Source organism: Salmo salar, chromosome 24 (genome assembly GCF_965601325.2).
Source record: "Salmo salar chromosome 24, fSalSal1, whole genome shotgun sequence".
Lineage (NCBI taxonomy): Eukaryota > Metazoa > Chordata > Actinopteri > Salmoniformes > Salmonidae > Salmo > Salmo salar.
This window is the reverse complement of record NC_138314.1, coordinates 33,185,756-33,205,113: the sequence shown is the minus strand read 5'-3', so window position 1 is coordinate 33,205,113 and position 19,358 is coordinate 33,185,756. Positions and strand designations below refer to the sequence as shown.

Below are 19,358 nucleotides of genomic sequence, written 5' to 3'. Positions count from 1 at the left end.
TTTCTACTATTAATCTTCTATCAACATTCACTAGCCCAGAAGCATCCCCTTCTGTTTGTTTTCTTCTCTCTACCTTCTTTGTCTGATTGTCAATCTTTTTCTTCTAATACATTGTCTTCATCTCCATCTGCGGGAGATAGATCATGTGCTAACCCCATCTGTATGTTAATAATTATCCAAAAAGACAAACACTCATCTTCCTTCTAGTATGAGCTAAAATGTATGCATAAGGAAAGGTACATGTCTATGATGATACCCTAGAGACTGGTACCGTGCTTCTTTCACATGCATTGCTTGCTGTTTGGGGTTTTAGGCTGGGTTTCTGTACAGTACTTTGAGATATCAGCTCATGTACGAAGGGCTATATAAATACATTTGATTTGATTTGATTTGATACTGTATAGTCTCCTCAGAAACAAACATTCATAATCCTCATTCCCCCAATCTACTGCCAAATCACTGTAGTTAAAGATGCAGTCCGGGATCTTAACACATACACATTAAGAATTATAATTTCTAAAGTATGGATGACGTACCACACAATTGTGCACAATTTTTGGGGACCGGTTTTGGCTCGTGAGTACTACTTTCAAAACTACTGGCTCAAATTATACAAAACCTCTGGAGCATCGCTTTAACCCTAATCACTCACTAGCATGCCTAAACCTAACCTGCCAATAATGTATGACATAAATGTTGGTCGTTTTGAGATTTGGAAAATGAGAGTGTTTCTCAGGCTGTTGTTATTCATACATGAGCATTTGTGAGTGTTTAGCAGTGAGATGACCCACATGGAGTAGTAAAATGTCCCTGTTCCAATGAATGAAACTGGAACGGACATGAAAGGCCTTATTCACCATATAATGAGCCTGATGCGAGTTCATAAATGTATGCCAAGCTGAGACTTCTGTGTCCACTCACCGCAGATGGAAATAGAACATAATATCAGAAATGAAACTAAAAATAATCATCAAGAGACCTGTTAGCAAATGCATCTCCTTAATCGTCTTTGGTTGTACTGTAGTTACTTGCTCTGTCTTTTATGTGAAAGATGTGGGTGGTTCAAACCAATTCCAATCCAAGTCTATTGTTCACATTCCACATAAGGTACATTGCACATATTATATAACTTGTGTGATCAACACAAGGCTATAAATCTTGACACATTATTAAAACATGTCAAATATTATAAACAGCATTAAAAGCTTTAAAGCATAAAATATAACTGTTTTAATGTCCATTCCCGTGACCACATTTCCATCTGTGTTTTTGCAACTGGAAGCATTTTTGCTCGGTTTTTCCACTTCACCAAATGTTCATGGCACCTGCTACTCTCTGTTTATCATATATGCATACTCACTTTAACTATACATTCATGTACATACTAACTCAATTGGCACGACCAACCAGTGCTCCCGCACATTGGCTAACCGGGCTATCTGCATTGTGTCCCGCCACCCACCACCCGCCAACCCCTCTTTAAGCTACTGCTACTCTCTGTTCATCATATATGCACAGTCACTTTAACCATATCTACATGTACATACTACCTCAATCAGCCTGACTAACCGGTGTCTGTATGTAGCCTCGCTACTTTTATAACCTTGCTACTGTTTTTCACTGTCTTTTTACTGTTGTTTTTATTTCTTTACTTACCTATTGTTCACCTAATACCTTTTTTGCACTATTGGTTAGAGCCTGTAAGGAAGCATTTCACTGTAAGGTCTACACCTGTTGTATTCGGCGCACGTGACAAATAAACTTTGATTTGATTTGATTTGACCTAGTCCTCAGCACAAGACACCTAATGATCCTACACACCAATAATAACGTTGTCTGAATTGTAGTCTACACTTACCTCCAAAAGTAACAGTGACATCCTCTCTCTCTGATAAAACCATTTTACTGGACAGTGTGATTGGTTTGCTGACATTATGAAGACAGGGCTAGAAGGCAACCAGGACAAACAGTCTGTACTAAAGATGCAGCCCAGGATTTTAAAGTGGAACTGACAGCGTTCTAACTATTTTGCAGGTGTGAAACAAACAGACAATCATATTATCAGTAAAACATATAACATTTCCAGTTTATGCTACAAAACCAACTTTATAAGAGGTTTTAAACATAGGTTATATTTGACTCAACATTTCATGATGTAAACTAAGGCATTGTTGGCAGAATAGATGGATACAGTTCAATGCATGATTAATATAATTCACCAGTACATTTCTTGGTAGTCCAAAACCTTTTGCCATCAGGTTGTAAATCCCAACTGGCCTGTTACATTATTTGCTGCCTCCATTTGGGATGCGCTGTTGCAGTTTCAATGACTCAATATTTTGGACAAAATGTAACGAATGTAACTAAGGCTGGGAATGTCAATACAAACAAACTAGCAAGGGCTATGATCACAAGTTAGTCATAACATGGCTAAAATGCTAGCGTATGGAGGATGTCATGTCATTGGAGGAGTGGGTGAGTGACTGACTTTTTCCCCTCGTACTGTTTTTCGTTGGCTACACAGCTAGAGATGCACTTGTCATTTGGTTACCTAGCAAGAAATGTGAATTGCTTTGCTAGCTAGCTAGCCATGCTGAACAACTGTTATCCAGTTAGCATATCTCTCGCGGTCGCAAATTCACTATGGCTAGCTACCTACTCCAATTTCAGAGCTTGAGTGTGCCAGAGCACAGAATAACTGATACATTTACGAACGTCCAAGACCCACTGAATATGACCGGTGTCAGAAAACGTAGGGAAAAAAAGTAATAGTTAGTCACTAGTGCTCAATATAACATGTAAACGGCCTAACCAGCTCTGCTAGGGTGAGTAAAATGGTTTGTGAGGTGTTCTCTCATTTGTGTATGGAAGTAACTAGCTAGCAAGCTAGCCAACTTTAGCCAGTTAGCTTTTATGCTTGGTTGGGACAACACATGCATTGGCAGGCAAGCTGCAGAAGGACAAGCAGGATTTTCCACATCGTTTATCAGTGCAATTTTTATGGCCAACTAGCTGAAAAAGTTAGAGAATTTTTATCTAATGTTCCTTCGTTAGATTTTAGCTCATCTTGCTCTGGCTAGTATTAGTTACTAATCTTAGAATTTATGAAAACATGAAAATGATCATATCTACAGTAAGTGCTCACTTGTCCGAAAATGTTTTTAAAAAAGTGTCATATTATTCCGGGGGGGTACAGTCGTGGATTTTTTTGGGGAGAATGAGACAAATATTAATTTTCACAAAGTCTGCTGCCTCAGTTTGTATGATGGCAATTTGCATATACTCCAGAATGTTATGAAGAGTGATCAGATGAATTGCAATTAATTGCAAAGTCCCTCTTTGCCATAAAAATGAACTGAATCCCCCAAAAACATTTCCACTGCATTTCAGCCCTGCCACAAAAGGACCAGCTGACATCATGTCAGTGATTCTCTCGTTAACACAGGTGTGAGTGTTGACGAGGACAAGGCTGGAGATCACTCTCTCATGCTGATTGAGTTCAAATAACAGACTGGAAGCTTCAAAAGGAGGGTGGTGCTTAGAATCATTGTTCTTCCTCAGTCAACCATGGTTACCTCCAAGGAAACACGTGCCGTCATCATTGCTTTGCACAAAAAGGGCTTCACAGGCAAGGATATTGCTGCCAGTAAGATTGCACCTAAATCAACCATTTATTGGATCATCAAGAACTTCAAGGAGAGCGGTTCAATTGTTGTGAAGAAAGCTTCAGAGCACCCAAGAAAGTCCAGCAAGCGCAAGGACCATCTCCCAAAGTTGATTCAGCTGCGGGATCGGGGCACCACCAGTACAGAGCTTGCTCAGGAATGGCAGCAGGCAGGTGTGAGTGCATCTGCACACACAGTGAGGCGAAGACTTTTGGAGGATGGCCTGGTGTCAAGAAGGGCAGCAAAGAAGCCACTTCTCTCCAAGAAAAACATCAGGGACAGACTGATATTCTGCAAAAGGTACAGGGATTGGACTGCTGAGGACTGGGGTAAAGTCATTGTCTCTGATGAATCCTCTTTCCGATTGTTTGGGGCATCCGGAAAAAAGCTTGTCCGGAGAAGACAAGGTGAGTGCTACCATCAGTCCTGTGTCATGCCAACAGTAACGCATCCTGAGACCATTCATGTATGGGGTTGCTTCTCAGCCAAGGGAGTGGGCTCACTCACAATTTTGCCTAAGAACACAGCCATGAATAAAGATTGGTACCAACACATCCTCCGAGAGCAACTTCTCCCAACCATCCAGGAACAGTTTGGTGACGAACAATGCCTTTTCCAGCATGATGGAGCACCTTGCCATAAGGCAAAAGTGATAACGAAGTGGCTAGGGGAACAAAACATCGATATTTTGGGTCCATGGCCAGGAAACTCCCCAGATCTTAATCCCACTGAGAACTTGTGGTCAATCCTCAAGAGGCGGGTGGACAAACAAAAACCCACAAATTCTGACAAACTCCAAGCACTGATTATGCAAGAATGGGCTGCCATCTGTCAGGATGTAGCACAGAAGTTAATTGCCAGGGCGGATTTCAGAGGTCTTGAAAAAGAAGGTTCAACACTGCAAATATTGACTCTTTGCATCAACTTCATGTAATTGTCAATAAAAGCCTTTGACACTTATGAAATGCTTGTAATTATACTTCAGTATTCCATAGTAACATCTGACAAAAATATCTAAAGACACTGAAGCAGCAAACTTTGTGGAAATTAATATTTGTGTCATTCTCAAAACTTTTGGCCACTACTGTACTGTATATGAACCAATTTTTTAAATCATATTTCATATTACTAAAATGCTGTCAGTTCCACTTTAAGCACAACAAACTCATAACATTATGTACAAATTGGATTCGTAACATATCATACAAATTTCCCCCCCCCCCCTTTTTAAAAATTAATCACAGGACTTAACATATCATATGAAATGGATAATATAGTACACAATAGGATGACGTAGTACACAAAAAACTGGGACCCGTTTTGGCCTTTGAGCATCACTTTCAAAACTACTGACTGAAATTATACAAAAGTTTGGGAGCGTCCCTTTTACTTAGTCAGAATTTAACTGTTCTTGTCCTCTTTTCTCTTTGTGTTCATCTGATGGTGGTGTGTGATGGTGGATTAATGAAAAATGGATGTGAAACTGCCTTTATGTTCTCAATGCATTTTGTGTCTTATTAAAACCCCAGACAGAAGCCTTTATAGTGAGGAGGCGGTTGTGAGTCTTGGGTCATTCCAATTTATCAAATTATCCCACTGATTGTGGAGACGGACACTATTTTGTTATTAGTACGCCGGCTAAACGCAATGCAGCTGTCAAGGCAAATCCTTGGCAGTATCTGCTTCTGAAATAATTGCCTATTTACGGAGCCACTGAGGTGTAGAGGATGAAATGCGGCTCAATGAGGCTGCCTCGGTGCTGTCAAGGCTGAGGAGTGCTTCCTGGTGTTCCCCTTACCTACAGTATCTGCCCTCTCTATAGTTCTGTCTTTCTACTCGCTGTAGACCCCCCTTCTCAACTGCCTCTGTAAATGCTGGTGTGATATTTGGTCATATGACAAAAAAATGCACTGAGAAATTCATAATTATATTATTAACGAGAGGGAAAAAAAGGAATATATCCCTCTTGTTGGGCAGTCATTCAAGGTATTGTATAGGAAATTGTATTACATACAACTCACCACGTGGCCATTTTCCATAACTTGTGTAAATCTATCCATTAGTTTCTTAGAATAGTGTCAGAATTTATTGTTTACCACTACTTCAACCCAATGCACTGGCTGGATGCTCTTTTGTTTGGTCGTTCATATCAAGGACCTCCTGTGGGCTCTCATTATACATTGTGTAAAACAAAGGCTCGTCCTATTTTCATTTCTGCTCTTTCATCCGTTAATTGTGCACCTTATCAGCAATATACTGCGGATTGATAGAATCACTCTGATCTGATCAAAGAGAATAGAGTCTAGAGAGGATATCTTGTCTGCTGAATGGATGATGGGCCGCTAACGATTGCTGATACATCGTTTAGTCTACCAGTTACTATCTGAGAGAACTCTAAGAGGACCATGATCCCCTATCTTATCTCCGTGATGCAAGGACGTCTTATTACCTCTGACATAAGTACACTTTGGCAATCGATCAGTACATTTCATGTTGAAAGTGTCCATCTCTCTCATCTTCACTCTTTTTGACTGCTTTCTAATGTGGATATGCCAATTTAGTCAAGTCTGGTAAGAGTGCCTTGGTGTTTCAGTGTTATCACTTTCTGAATATGCTTTAAGTTGGAATAGCGAAGTCCTTCCAAGTCATGAAATAGGAATATCTTGTCGATAGATCAAGCACCACACTCCAAGAGGGTTTGAGCAAAATGAAGCTTCTTTACAATGCTACAGTATAACAATGCTATAAGGATATCCAGAGATAGTTTGTAATACTTTATCTAGAATTCAACTTTATTGTCCATCATCACTGAAATTTGAGAGGTTGAAGTGCCTTGCTCAAGGGCACAAAAGCAGTAGGCGGCACCTACCCTTCACTTATTAGTCTGTCTCGCTAACCTCCAGACCACCACCACCATAAAGAACCTAGCTCCACAAAACAAAGTGCTACTTTATAGACAATTTCTTTACATAGCTGCTGCTCCCTTGGTTAGAAGGGATGTAGCTAATGTCAAAGTGCTGAAAACAACAGCAGGACGCTAGTTGAAAGTGTAAAAATAAATGTTGTATATTTCGATGGGTGAAGGAGAAATAACCTGTAATATTGGTCACCATCTGGGTGTCACAGTGACATGGCAATTAACTACAGCTACTGCCCTCGGGAAGCACGACAACAAGCCGCTCACCGGTGTTGTATAGAGGTTCTTGCCGATCCGGTCGCATAGCCTCAGATAATCTTTTAAAAGTTTTCAATTGATGTGTGAGTAAAGACAAGGGACATCAATAATAGATAATACCAATGTCTTAGATCAATGCAGTGGCATCCTATCACAAGAACAAGAAAAAAACACCTATTGTTTCACCATCCATGTAAATAATAGGCCCAGACTACAGCAGGTAAAAAAATATATATTCTTGATTAGTTGACTGACTCAATGAATTTTCTAACAATTTTTCAGACTTTAGAACTTAATTCCTTCACACAACACAAAGGAATGGGGTACCAAATAAGTAATTACTTTCCATTTAAGAATCTGAAAACTATTCCTTTAGCCTCTAGTCCAAACAATAAAACAATTTAAAAGAAAATTCTATCGACAAATTCTTCTTTCGGGGATGTGTATCATATTCTCTTATTCTCCATGCAGTTTTTTATTGGTGCTTTAACTTTAGAGAGTCTTTTCCCTCCATTTTAAGGGCCACTTTAAAAATCAGACAACTGCTTCATTGACAGCCCTGCTCATTCTGCCAGATGATTACAGGCCTCTGCCTCTCCGAGCATGAAGGCTCCTCACATAGAATGATCAATTGATTGGTTGTGTTGAGGAGGACTTGAAATAAAAAAAAATGCATGATGGAGTTATGGTGTTTGTGAGAATGTGAGAGGTCTTACATCACATGTTCGTGAAAGTTTCTGTTTCAGACTTGCGACAAAACCTTTATATAACATTTAACTGAATAACTGGTATACTCCTACAGTAATCCTCTGCCAGAGTGAGCAGGACCAAAAATCGGAGGAGTTGGAGAATTTTGCATTTTTCGAACATGTGAAACAGCTTTTACCTGCAATGTAGAGCCCTAATTATTATGCTTAAATCTATGTAAAAAACATGTTTATTTTTATGCATATCTAAGCCTACCTCTTGATCTGTCGGTATCCTCCTGACTGGTGGTTCTTTTTTAAAGAAACTAAATATATTTATCTGCATCTCTGCTAAAATCAGGGTAAATTTTTTTAAGGAATGTGATTCTTAATTCAGTACATTTAGTTATTGCTTGCTTTTCTCAAGTCTGCAATGCTTGCCAGCAGGCATGCCAGCTAGAATAGTTAGACAAGCTTGCAAGAAAGGCATTTCATTGTACTTGTGCATGTGACATTAAAACTAGAAACTTGAAATAAGGTAGCTACTCTAACTTGATTGATAGCCTGAAATGGCTTCTTGGTGGCTAGTTATGAAGTCGGGAGATTGGGAACCTATCTGGCCTAGCTAAAACCAACTTCATAACTTTTCTAGGTGGCTAGTACTGGACAAATAACAACAAACATTTTTACAAAAAAATCTCTCTCTCTCTCTCTCTCTCTCTATATCTATATATATATATATATATACATATATATATATAATATTTTTTTTTTACTTTTTTTTTTTTAAACAGGACAAATCTGAGTGGGAACGTGCCCATGTGCCCCTACTCTGAGCAGGACTGTGACGCATCACTCTGTCAAGTCTGAAGCAATTTATCACAACTGTACCAAGGACTATAATTAAATTAATTGATTGAACTTAAAACAAATCTGAAACTGTTGTATTCTCTGCCAGTATAATCAGTAGTGGACTTACAAAGGCCTCACATGATCAGGGGCCTCGTGAACTGGGCATAATCCCCCACCTCCCGACAAACGACCTCCTGTCGTTGGCTGCTCAGCTCAACTCACCGCTCCCATTCTGTCTTGCTTCAGCAGATTGGTTCAGCAGCAGCAAAATCTGCAGGAAGATTCAAATTTGCAAAGAAAATGTTGACAAAAAAGTCCCCCAAAAAAGTAAATGGACGCGCACTCACAGCTCAATGGTAGATAGATTATACAGTATAAGGCTTTACTATGGCCTATACATGAGTCCAGAGCAAAATAATATCATTGATTTAGGCTACATTATTACATGCTGTTTCTGATCAGTGATAGATGAACAAACGAATAAATGAGCTACCACCTCCACTTGTTCAGCCAGAGATCAATTAACCAAATATACAGACAGAGATTCATTGAAAGAAAGTCACAGGCTTTTTGTCATGAGTAGGACAGGCTACTACACGTGTGAAGAGAAAAATCCACTTCTTAAACTCCATAACATGCCAGCTAACTTTTCTGATCATTAATATATGGGCAAATTAGAAAAATATAAACATGAGCACTCACTTCACCTAGCTTACAATTTAACAGCCTATTTGTAGGTTAACCAAATATCCATACGGCGATTCAGTGAAAACTAAAATCTGACATTGATTGATTTATCTAGACAAGTCCCCCACACTTGTCTCAAACTAGAACGATGGCGCTGTCCCAATCAAAATGGTGCTGAAATGATCATCTACAGTAGTTGACCACACATGGCTATATTGCTTTAAATGTTGTATAACGGTTGGATATCATTTTCGGAGTTTCAGTAGGCCTATAAGCAACAATTTGATACATGCCTTCAATTGCATTCACCTGCTTTATTCCAATAACATTCAGTTGATCATAACTAAGGTGAGCTTTCCTCTCTCCTCGCTTTTCTAAGAGAAGAGCTGTTTCCTCATCTCGTCACTCCGCTGCCACCCCCATTGTTCTCAACTCCAATGTAAAACATTTTACTGCAGTGGGCTAAAGCGTTTCTTGGTAGTCTTAAACAAATCTACTTTGAAACTAAAGTATACACCTCACACACATGGTTATGGGCTTAAAAAAAGAAGACGCCTATACCATGTCAGATATACAGTTTTGGAGTTTGCATCTTAATATTAAACTTTATATACAGTACCAGTCAAAAGTTTGGACACACCTATTCATTCAATGGTTTTTCTTTATTTTTTACTATTTTCTACATTGTAGAAGACATCAGAATATGAAATAACACATATGGAATCATGTAGTAACCCAAAAAGTGTTAAACAAATCAAAATATATTTTATATTTGAGATTCTTCAAAGAAGCCACCCTTTGCCTTGATGACAGCTTTGCACACTCTTGGCATTCTCTCAACCAGCTTCATGAGGTAGTCACCTGGAATGAATTTCAATTAACAGGTGTCCCTTGTTAATTTGTGGAATTTCTTTCCTTCTTAATGCATTTGAGCCAATCAGTTGTGTTGTGACAAGGTAGGGGTGGTATACAGAAGATAGCCCTATTTGGTAAAAAAACACGTCCATATTATGGCAAGAACAGCTCAAATAAGAAAAGAGAAACGACAGTCCATCATTACTTTAAGACATGATGGTCAGTCAATACATAACATTTCAATAACTTTGAACGTTTCTTCAAGTACAGTCGCAAAAACCATCAAGCGCTATGATGAAACTGGCTCTCATGAGGACCACCACAGGAATGGAAGACCCAGAGTTACCTCTGCTGCAGAGCATACGTTCATTAGAGTAATCAGCCTCAGAAATTGCAGCCCAATGCTTCACAGAATTCAAGTAACAGACACATCTCAACATCAACTGTTCAGAGGAGACTGTGAATCAGGCCTTCATGGTCAAATTTCTGCAAAGAAACCACTACTGAAGGACATCAGTAAGAAGAAGAGACTTGCTTGGGCCAAGAAACACGAGCAATGGACATTAGACCAGTGGAAATCTGTCCTTGGTCTGATGAGTCCAAATTTGAGATTATTGGTTCCAACTGCCATGTCTTTTCGTGAGACACAGAGTAGGTAAACGGATGATCTCCGCATGTGTGGTTCCCACCGTGAAGCATGGAGTAGGAGGTGTGATGGTGTGGGGGTGTTTTGCTGGTGACACTGTCTGTGATTTATGGCACACTTAACCAACATGGCTACCACAGCATTCTGCAACGATACGCCATCCCATCTTGTTTGCACTTAGTGGGACTATCATTTGTTTTCAACAGGACAATGACCCAACAGACCTCCAGGCTGTATAAGGGCTATTTTACCAAAAAGAAGAGTGATGGAGTGCTGCATCAGATGACCTGGCCTCCACAATCACCCGACTTCACCCCAATTGTGATTGTTTGGGATGTGCTGGACTGCTGAGTGAAGTAAAAGCAGCCAACAAGTGCTCAGCATATGTGGGAACTCCTTCAAGACTGTTGGAAATGCATCCCAGGTGAAGCTGGTTGAGAGAATGACAAAAGTGTGCAAAGCTGTCAAAGGCAAAGGCTGGCTACTTTGAAGAATCTAAAACATAAAATATATTTAGATTTGTTTTTGATAAAATGTTTTAACACTTTTTTGGTTACTACCTGATTCCATATGTGTTATTTCATAGTTCTGATGTCTTCACTACTATTCTACAATGTAGAAAACAGTACAAATTAAGAAAAACCCTTGAATGAGTAGGTGTCCAAACTTTTAGAACATAACAATTACATTTGACATAGAAACACCGGAATTTCGGCAGGTTTTGTGAAATAATGTTTATTAATTATGAAATTATGAAAACTATTAATAACATGCCACCCAGGAGGCCTCTAGAGGGCGATGTTGTCATTTGACTGCAGGAAAGGTATGGTCATTTGACTGCAGGAAAGGTATGGTCATTTGACTGCAGGAAAGGTATGGTCATTTGACTGCAGGAAAGGTATGGTCATTTGACTGCAGGAAAGGTATGGTCATTTGACTGCAGGAAAGTTATGGTCATTTGACTGCAGGAAAGGTATGGTCATTTGACTGCAGGAAAGGTATGGTCATTTGACTGCAGGAAAGGTATGGTCATTTGACTGCAGGAAAGGTATGGTCATTTGACTGCAGGAAAGGCAGTTTTCTGGAAATCTGGCTTTTATTCGGGTTCACTTACATTTTTTGTTATGTGTCGGACCAGGGCTCGGGCTTCAGCTCATAGGCCTTGGGTAATACCGGTTCTATTTTTCATGCCTGATAAGAACTCTAACACACACACACCTCCAGCATTCTAAGCAGGTCCTAAGAGGGAATAAGACAATAAATATTATATTTATGAATATTATTCATCATATCAAATATATATCCAAGAGTAATAGTTTGTCTCTTATCTATTTTCCTGCCTCCTTGTCTTCTATATTGATGCAAAGACCTTTACTAGTGAACGGCATTTCAAGAATTTTCAGTTAGCTGTTTCATTCTTATCTGATTCGTTCACCGAAAAGAGCTGTTACTGAACAGCTCTTCGACTGGCCTGTGCCCGGGGCGTCCAAATCACTAAGTCTGCCCCTGAGTATAGCGCCATGTAGGCTAATGACAGGTATAAGGGCAATGTTGAACAAGCTATCTTCCTCCTTATTCTCTTGTGGAAATGTTGAGATGAAATTAATTAACTGCATCATCTCAGAGGGAGGCGAAACGGTGCATAAAGCCCATGCAGGTAGACTACAGACAGGCATTAATGTAACACACACATACGCATGCACGCATGCACACGCGCGCGCGCGCGCTCACACACACACACACACACACACACAGCCTCTCTCACAGTTGCCTAGTTAAATAAAGGTTAAATAAAAAAAATACAAAATACACGCATACACGCGCGTGCACTCGCACGGCGAAGGGGAATCACTGAAGCTTGGATTTCACGTCGAGACGATCTTGCCCAATGCAATATGTTGCTAATCTGGCTGCGCGTTGAATCATATCAGAGAGCCGCTTCATGTTTATCAACGTCAACCAGGGAAACCAGAGGCGGTTTTATCTCTTGCCCGAGCTCTCTCACTTTTTAACAAGGACGTACATAGCCCACGCGTAAAACCTCGACAGGACACGTGTAATTTTGAGTCAGAACGGAGGAAATAGAAGCAGGTTTTCTTCTAGGTTCTGAATAACACGGGTGAAGTTTTGATTCATTAGAATCTGCAACGCATCGAACGCTTACTGTCAAAGTGCATGTGTTTTTTAGTAACAAGAAGGAACGTTATAGCAATTTCTTAATTTCGGAAATTCAAAGCAACTATTCTTTGCAAGGGGTCCTACAAGTATGTATGATATCAACATGTTTGTACTACTAGATTCCCATCTGGACCTCCTTTAGAATTGTAGAGATCTGTGCAGTGATTGAAGTAGTTTTATGTGTAAACCTTTTCCCCTTATTGGAATAGTTCAAACATAGACCCTTTGGTTGACACTTTCCCTTTACCAATGATGTCAAATCTCGGATTTTAAGATTTTCAGAGAATGGTAAATGATCGATGGAAAATCATGAACAGTGTTTCAGAACTCGAAGATGGACATCAGCATAAATCTCAGGTAGGCATTGCATGCTGCAAGTATTCATTCATTGCTCTGCTCTGCTCAAAAACAAACAAAAAAGCCGGTGAAAAGCCTGCAGGTACAAGAAAGTATTTAATAAAATGGCATTCATATTATAGTGGCTCATAGTATTGCATAACTATTGCACATAGGTACACATATAAAACGAATGACCATTTATTTCGTGGGAAATAAATGTGCCTTTGTAGGGAAAGCCATAGCCTACCTATCACGTACGGTATATCTAATGGTCCGACTTTAAAGTTATGATAATATGATGTGAATTCAGTGTTAAATTCCAATAATATATGATTTGCTGGTAGATCCATAATGGTGTAGGCCTATTTATTGAATTGCCTACATTCATTTATTGTAGTCTATTCGTCAATTGTTACTGGAGCGCTTGAATTGATGATGATTTCTAATTGACAAATGGAAAGATGTCCAAATGATCCATGGAGAAACGGAAATGGAAGCCCTCTCTACCGTTGGGCTTTTCCCCCCCTAGCTTGTCATATTTAGAAATTAAAATAGGTTGACCATTCATTGTTGGTCCACTTACTCTACGATTTGTGCATCTATTACAACATGAGCCAGCTGCAAATCTGCATATTTTTGTTATTTTTATAAATGCCTGTGTGATGTGATCCTCTTTAAACAGTTCCTTATGTCACCTATTAGCTGTATACTCGGTAAGGGTACTGTATATAGCCAAGTTACCGTTACTCATTGCGGATCTATTCCTCGTGTTATCATTTTTCTAGTTTTCTATTATTTATCATTTCATCTATCTGCATTGTTGGGAAGTAAGCAATTCACTGTAAGTCTACACCTGACGTTTACGAATCATGTGACAAATACAATTGTATTTAAATTGATTTATAACAGTCACTGTGAATGAGTGAGAGTACTTCTTTCTGCTAGTTAACCATCTAGTGGAGTATTTGGCATTGTGGAATGGCGTGCATAGGTGGGCTAGGGTTGTCAAGTAGTATTATTTAAATGTAGTTTAGTGTCTGAGATGATACATGTTGGCATGATACTCTCTTCTCTTCTGGCAGTACAAATATAGCCCATAACTATGTTATAATTAAGCCTAATTATAATTATGTAATAAGGCACAAGTGTTGTATATGGCCAATATACCACGGCTAAGGGCTGGTCTTTACACACAACGCAACTCGGAGTGCCTGGATACAGCCCTTAGCCGTGGTATATTGGCCATTTACCACTAACCCCCGAGGTGCCTTATTGCTATTATAAACTGTTATTGCTATTATAAGCTATTATAAACTGGTTACCAGTAATTAGAGCAGATAAAATACATGTTTTGTCATACTCATGGTATATAGTCTGATATGTCAGCCAATCAGCATTCAGGGTTTGAACCACCCAGTTTATAACTATGTTTATTATCACTGTGTGGTTGACTGCTACAAGGCTTTATGTAAAACTGTAATCGTTGTAAAGAATGCTCGTCTACAACTGACCGGAAACTCTGGCTTTGGTTGAGACGAAGGAGATGAGATTACCGTTCTGTCTTATAGAGTCTGCCTCCATTCCTCACTGTTTGCTGTGACCAAGTGTTGTAGGCCTATCTACAGTATGAGCATTTCTGGAATGCTGCAGCAGTTGGCACATATTGTTAGCCAGCAATTTATTTATTTTGTGGACAGATCTTCTTCAACACCTTTACAGTATATCCTGTGAGTGATACAGAAAATGAATCAGTGAAGTTAATGACCATGCATTTAGGGCATGCTGAGTTGACAGGGAAGGTTAGTGAAGCTTTTGGACTTATGGCTGTGGATAGTTCCACATGGCCTGTCTGTACATTGGACCAGTTATGTAGTGATAAAACAAAATAGATGGGTAAACTCTTATCGCTGGTCGCAGTGAAAAAAGTAACACTCCCTACACTTTCCGCAAAAGTTGGTAAACTGTCAAGCAAAAATAATTGTGGGTAAACTGTGTTTCCTTGCATTTACCCTCCACTACATCACTGCGTTGGACTAAATTAAGTATAGCAGTCGAGAGGCAGACATGAGAGTAGATTCTTGGATGGAAGTTATCAGCCTTATGAGGCCCAGTAAGATTGAATTTAACTCCATATGTGGCCTTGATGGTACGGTAACACACTGACCGCAGACCAGGGAGCATGGACGCACACAGACAGGCAGACACTCCACACACACACACACACACACACACACACACACACACACACACACACACACACACACACACACACACACACACACACACACACACACACACACACACACACCTGATAACTGTCTGTCCTTCCTTTGGTGTAATGAGAGAAGAAAGGGAATCAATCCATCCATCTCTCTCGCTCTCTCTTGCTCTCTCTCTCTCGCTCTCTCTCTCGCTCTCTCTCTCTCGCTCTCTCTCTCTCTCTCTCAGAGTGCAGTAGTTAGGCCTATAATAAGTACTCCACAGGAATTAGTACTGTATTATATGCTGGAGTTTCACAGGTAGCCTACATATTGTTCTCATGTGCTCTCTGTCACATGTCAGTCAATCCTAGCTATTGTCTCCTTTCCTAGTTTGATATGTCTTAAAGGTAGACTCAGCCATATAACAACATGGTGGTTTCCTGCTTACAGATATCAACAACAATAGACTTAAAATCTACCAAGACAGCATTTGTTCTTCCAATTTGCTCCCTCCCTTGGGGCATGCCCACTTTGGGGAGAACAAACAGCGGCTGTAAGCAGGAAGTTGCCCGGTTGTTTATAATGTCATATTACTGAGTCCACCTTGACCAATATATTCTGTTTCATGACAGCAGCCATTTGATCTGTATTGAATTTGTTTATCATCACATGACCTTCTGCTAAGAAAATGTATAACAGTGTTTCAGAATTTAGAATTTTATATGTAGCGTTTAGCCTGTGGTTTTTAATGACATGATAATGACATGAGTGAACACAGCAAACTTCAGTGAGCAGCACAATGTTGACGAAGTTTGATGTCTGCAGAAAACATAATTACACACCCCTAAAAAATGTAGAATAATAATAATAATTACACTTCAATGAAGTCAGACAGCTCAAGGTTAATGAGTAGTAACATTACCTGGAAACGGGAACTTTTATTTCCACCTTAAAGGGATGTTTTTATTTCTCTGCATCAATTTGAACGCCACAGGGTTACTTTTTGTCACGTCCTGACCATAGAGAGCTCTTATTTTCTATGGTAGAGTAGGTCAGGGCGTGACTGGGGTTTTTTCTAGTTATTATTTTCTATGTGGGGTTCTAGTTTAGTTTTTCTATGTTTTGGTGATTTGTATGATTCCCAATTAGAGGCAGCTGGTTATCGTTGTCTCTAATTGGGGATCATACTTAAGTAGCATTTTTTCCACCTGTGGGTTATGGGATATTGTTTATGTGTAGTTGCATTGTCGTCACGTTTCGTTTATTCTTTATTGTTTTTGTATTTTGCTTAGTTTCACTTTCTAATAAAATATGTGTAACGCTACTCACGCTGCGCCTTGATCCGATCATTCCAACGAACGTGACACTTTTACACCAAACTAATGTAACTTGACGGCAGATGACGATAACTTCGGCGTGTGTGTGCTCGTACACGTGTGTATGTGTTTCAGCTGGGGACTGGACTGTGAAAGCAGATGCTGAGGAAGTCTTACAGGGAAACATGAAGCGGAGATATTAATAGGGCCCCCTCCTCTCCTAATGTCTCTTAGACAGTTATCTCTGGGAGATGGCTCATTAGAACATCCTGTCCTGCCACTGGCCCATCCACTGACTAGCCCACAATCTGCCAGCTCCCATTTGCTGCACGGTCGGACCTATTAAGATGTCCCAGTACGCCCACGTTACTGTCGTCAGTCTGCACATGACAGTATGGAAATGCTGGTTTGTTGTGTTTGCGTCTGTTGCATTAGCTTCTTATTGTATAAGCCAATTGATCCAAGATGTGGATATAGGATGAATTGATCAGATGTGGATATAGGATCAGTCATTCACCATTTACCATGAGGAATCCATTTTTAGAGTAAATTGTCGCTAGAATATACATCTACAGGCTCAGGCCTCCTTGACTAAATTGGTACAAGTTATGGTGTTATTTTCTAGAGCAGTGATAAGCAAGTTAACGTTTAGTCGGCGAAGCGGCCGACAATCGCATCTTCAGCATTGAAAGCGAAAAATACTCAGGCTAAAATGTCAAGAGGGTTATAATTTGAGCTACCTCTACTGCCAATGCACACATTTTCCACCCTTTTCTCGCTTCTTCCCTCATTCTGATGTCCAACCATTCTTTGTTCAATGTGTTTTTGTTTTTTCATATTCAATTTGACCTTTTTTTATATACTGCTTTGGTAACAACCTGCCATTTCTACCAAGCCTATGGGAACCCTGAGGGCTCTTAAACCGCTGTTATCACAGACGCCAGGGATCACCCTGGTGTGAAGCCACCCAGAGGAGGTGCAAATGGCTTTGACCTGCTCCACTAGCCGGTCAGCAATCAGTGAAAGGAGCATCAACACATACACACACGCACACAGACACATGCACACATACACACAAACACACACACACAAGCTGTTAAAATAAGAAGAAATGATGGCGTAGTAGAGAAACATTAATTCTGTTGATGACTTTTGAGTGGACTTGGCATCTGTCCCATCAGATCATAGACTGATAGACTGCCAAGCCCCATAATCTATTATGGACAATCGAATCAGGCTTTACAGTACATTCTAAAACTCTTACTAGCCATGTCAGTCTGTCAGACCGGCTTCAAGTCATCACAGTTCCAATGTGCCAACCTGACATCTAAGCAGAGCAGAGATTTTTGGCTTCAATATACGTTGATTAAAGATGATGAATATGATAGAGAAGTCACTTGTTGTTGCCTCTAACACCAGAGATACAGTACATTCCAACAGACTTTAGTCCATAATGTGTATCTGAAAACTCCAAATATTTATTTCCAGTGGTCTCTGGATTCTAGACTTCACTCCTCTGCATTTGGTATGGCCGACATCATATACATTTCTAAACAACACATTGCTATGCAATGTCTCTGTGATGCCCGGCTAATGCATTCTGCTCTGATTAATGCCGACCTATAAACATGCTGTGAGCCACTAACTGAAAAGAATGGATTACTGTGATTACCTCCAGTGGCTGAAACTGCCTTCCTTTCCTTCCTTCCAATGATAAAATGTTTCCATTTGCTTTCTACTTAAATGAGCACTTACTGTTCATTTATCTTTGTAGTTGCAGGCAGGGCTGGGTCAAGGCGAGGGATAAGAAGATATATATTTTCTACCGAGTGGTTGGTATTCATTTGATCTTACGGCACCATGGCTCCTAATGAATAGTCCTCTCCTGTCTGCTCTCCACCACTGATTTCCATGTGAACTTTGAATTAGAATATAACTATTACAAACTCTATTAACTCCTGCCGATTTATTAATGAAGATTATATTTTAACGGCAAGACCAAATGCTGCATTTAGATGAGGGACGCAAAAACCGGCATACCAGTCGGCATAGTGGGACAAGAAAGCAAGAAAGACGGTTATGACAAAAGCAAGCCAGCATGACGGGATGTGTTCCTATGGTGATTTCAGGAAACAAACAGTACAAATCAACATCCGGTAGAGAACAACACTACAGCAGATGACAAAAGTTGAAATATTTGAACTCTGGCGGCAATTCCCGTCTACCGTAGTGGCTGAAGGCATTCACCGCCAGACTCAACGGTATTTACCATCGTTCTCTCATTGAAAACAATGACATCACGTTTGGCATCTAGCGTCTACCTCGTGCCATCTAACCGCAGCATAATTCTATATTACAGTAGGAGGTTATGTGGTTCAGCATGTAGACAGTGAAATTTAATGAACAACGGTTTAGACCATTCATCCATCTAAAACTCCAAGGATTTAGAACAAAATTCTCCCAAAAGCCACCCAGTATGTGAAAGAAACCGATTAATAGCAACTTTCATTCTGCTTAATGTAATAACTTTGAAAAGCGCACAGCCACCCCCCACTCAGTGACTATTATTAGTTTTTCACTCCTTTATACACGCCAGTGTACAATTCTCTACATCCTCTTGTTATCTTCAACACCGCGGAGGCTGTGAAAGTATACCTGGTGCCACAACACTCCTGAGTAACAGTCGGGGTGGATGTAGCTCATCACAAAGCAGTTGAAGTGGGAGGGAGGGTGTTTGATGTGAGACTTGTACCTCGGA

At 40.0% G+C, this 19,358-nt stretch overlaps 1 protein-coding gene across 1 annotated transcript in view; it reads left to right on the top strand.

Moving 5' to 3' along the window:
- The first annotated feature begins 12,322 nt into the window (after window positions 1–12,322).
- Window positions 12,323–19,358, top strand: part of fibcd1a (fibrinogen C domain containing 1a) — a 123,081-nt gene continuing 116,045 nt past the window's right edge. Inside the window, exons 1-2 of the mRNA XM_014172398.3 lie at window positions 12,323–12,830; window positions 13,019–13,101. Coding sequence (XP_014027873.1) covers window positions 13,030–13,101 — 72 coding nt within the window. The 5' untranslated portion in view covers window positions 12,323–12,830; window positions 13,019–13,029. The remainder of the gene's footprint in view (window positions 12,831–13,018; window positions 13,102–19,358) is intronic.